We start from the raw sequence: 2554 nt of genomic DNA on the forward strand, positions 1-2554 counted from the left end.
TCAGCGGTTATATTAGCTGCTATGCTAACAATCAGCGGTTATTTCGGGCCAATTTAGCTACATAGGAAATATTTTCCGGTTGTTTAGAAGCGAGTTTCTGGCTGCAAAGTGATTCTGATCTTTCATTCTGACCTGGGAAGGTAATGAGAATGAATCCAGTTTGTTTCGTAAAACGGTTGAAACACAAAGCAAAGGACTGAAGGAGCTCCGATCCTCTGCTGCCACATTCAAGATGGACTCAGTGAGGCGTCTAGTGTTCATGTCTATGGTTGTATTGTCATTATCAGGAGCATCAGTGTGGAATCCTTGGACTAAACATTTGGACCTGTGATGAGACCTTTGACTGGATTTCCCAGAAGTTTCTATGGTTTGACCTGCAGCCAGCCAAGCAGACTCCGGGGTCTGGAACCAACCAGCAGAGTCTGCAGGTGAGTTTTACCTTTCAGGACCAGAGAGAAAAACTTCTGCAGCTGTGAAACATCTGGATCCAGCCCAGTGGGCTGAAGGCAGAAACCGCTGGATGAACTCTGAACTCTGGAATCTCTGAAGTGGTAGAAGGACAAGAGACAGAAAGTGGAACATTATGGGATAGAAACCTGGAGCCACTGGGTCTCCACAAAACATCTGCATCAGGATCCAGATGTTTGTTGAGCGGACGGTTTCTGGCCTCACGGTCTGGGTTTGAAATTTGGATCTGAACCATCAAATATCTTTGAGACAGACTGAAAATCGATCTTTCTTCAGAAACTTTATTTATGGTTCACACCTTCAGAAGTCGGAGTTAACATGGCAGCTTTCATGTATTTATTTTAATGTGCTATAAATTAGAACCTCTGACTTGGTTTGTCTCTGTTGGAGTGAAACTTTACACATTAAATAAAATAATTGATCAGTTTGTGAAAAATTCTCTCCAAAATAAATCAGTTCTCCGCTCTTGGCTCCTGAACTCTTGGCTCCTGAACTCGGATCCAGCTGAATCCGGTTCTCCTTCAGCTGCAGGCCGACCACAGCAGCCAATCACCAGCAGCCTCCCTGGTCATGTGACCGGCAGGACCTCCAGCTTCTCCTTCAGATGTTGGTGCTGGAGTGTGTGGTGGAGAAGTTGTCCATACGGAATCGAACCACTCTCCCGTCGGCCGGCGGCGTGAAGAGCAGGTGGCGGGCGAACACCTGGCGGCAGGCTTTGCGGAAGTTCTCGGACAGGAAGGCGTAGAGGATGGGGTTGATGCAGGAGTTCCCGTAGGACAGGCAGTGGGACACGATGCGGAGCGCGAAGGTGGCGTCGTTCAGCGGGTAGCTGCCGAACTCCACCCACATGGCGACGATGTGGTGCGGCATCCAGCAGACGGTGAAGCCGGTGACGACCAGGAGGATGGTCTGGACCGTCTGCAGAGGAACCACAGGCAACACAAACCCGTTTAACCACCAGGCAGAAACATTAAACCCAGTGAGGGGTGGAGGGAAGGGCCAGTTCCAGAACCAGGTTCTGCTGGGAAACCAGGTTCTTGGACTCCTTCCAGTTCACCCGTTAAATAACTCTGAGCTGTAATTTATGGCTAAATATCTGGTTCATTTCACCAAATTTAATCCCATTCAGCGTCTTGAGGCTTTATGGTTGATATGCAATGATTCTGGGAAATTTAGTTGATTTCGCTGCAGAATTATGGATTCAACACGTCAATGAGCAAAGAACTGCGATGCTGTGAGACCTCTGGTGGAGGCAGCTGGTACTGTCCGCCGCAGGTCAGAGGTTACAGACGGCTGCTGGTGTCTGTCAGCTTCGCTGCAGCTGATGCTAAAAGGTTCTGCGTGGAGATTCTGTGAAAAGCAGCGATTTTGATACGGCTGAAAAGTCGCCTCATCGAATGTTTCCATCAAAACTTGATGTTTCAAAATTACCACGTTTTCAATAAACAAATTCATTTTTGGAATTTGAATTTGATGGTCGATGGAAACAGCGACTGACAACCACAGCAACCGACTGGAAACAAAAACCTCGTTTTACAGGAAGAACATTTCAGCAGAACCAGAACCAGAACCAGAACCAGAACCAGAACCAGAGCGTCTGAGTGAGGGGGAGGAGGGACCAAACAAAACCACAGAGGGTAGGACAGGTCCGATGGGGCCCTGATGAGGTCCTGATGGGGTCCTGATGGGGCCCTGACGAGGTCCTGATGGGGCCCTGATGGGGTCCTGATGGGGCCCTGATGAGGTCCTGATGGGGCTCTGATGGGGCTCTAATGGAGTTCTGATGGGTCTCTGATGGGGCTCTGATGGGGCTCTAATGGGGACCTGATGGGGCTCTGATGGGTCTCTGATGGGGCTCTAATGGGGCTCTAATGGAGTTCTGATGGGTCTCTGATGGGGCTCTGATGGAGTTCTGATGGGGCTCTGATGGGTCTCTGATGGGGTTCTAATGGAGTTCTGATGGGTCTCTGATGGGGCTCTAATGGAGTTCTGATGGGTCTCTGATGGGGCTCTGATGGAGTTCTGATGGGTCTCTGATGGGGCTCTGATGGAGTTCTGATGGGTCTCTGATGGGGCTCTAATGGAG

General features: G+C 49.6%; 1 protein-coding gene across 1 annotated transcript in view; it reads right to left on the reverse strand.

Moving 5' to 3' along the window:
• Positions 1-51: 51 nt before the first annotated feature.
• Positions 52-2554, reverse strand: part of galr1b (galanin receptor 1b) — a 15366-nt gene continuing 12863 nt past the window's right edge. The window contains exon 3 of the mRNA XM_008402706.2: positions 52-1386. Coding sequence (XP_008400928.1) covers positions 1069-1386 — 318 coding nt within the window. The 3' untranslated portion in view covers positions 52-1068. The remainder of the gene's footprint in view (positions 1387-2554) is intronic.

Source organism: Poecilia reticulata, unplaced genomic scaffold (assembly GCF_000633615.1).
Source record: "Poecilia reticulata strain Guanapo unplaced genomic scaffold, Guppy_female_1.0+MT scaffold_251, whole genome shotgun sequence".
Classification (NCBI taxonomy): Eukaryota; Metazoa; Chordata; class Actinopteri; order Cyprinodontiformes; family Poeciliidae; genus Poecilia; species Poecilia reticulata.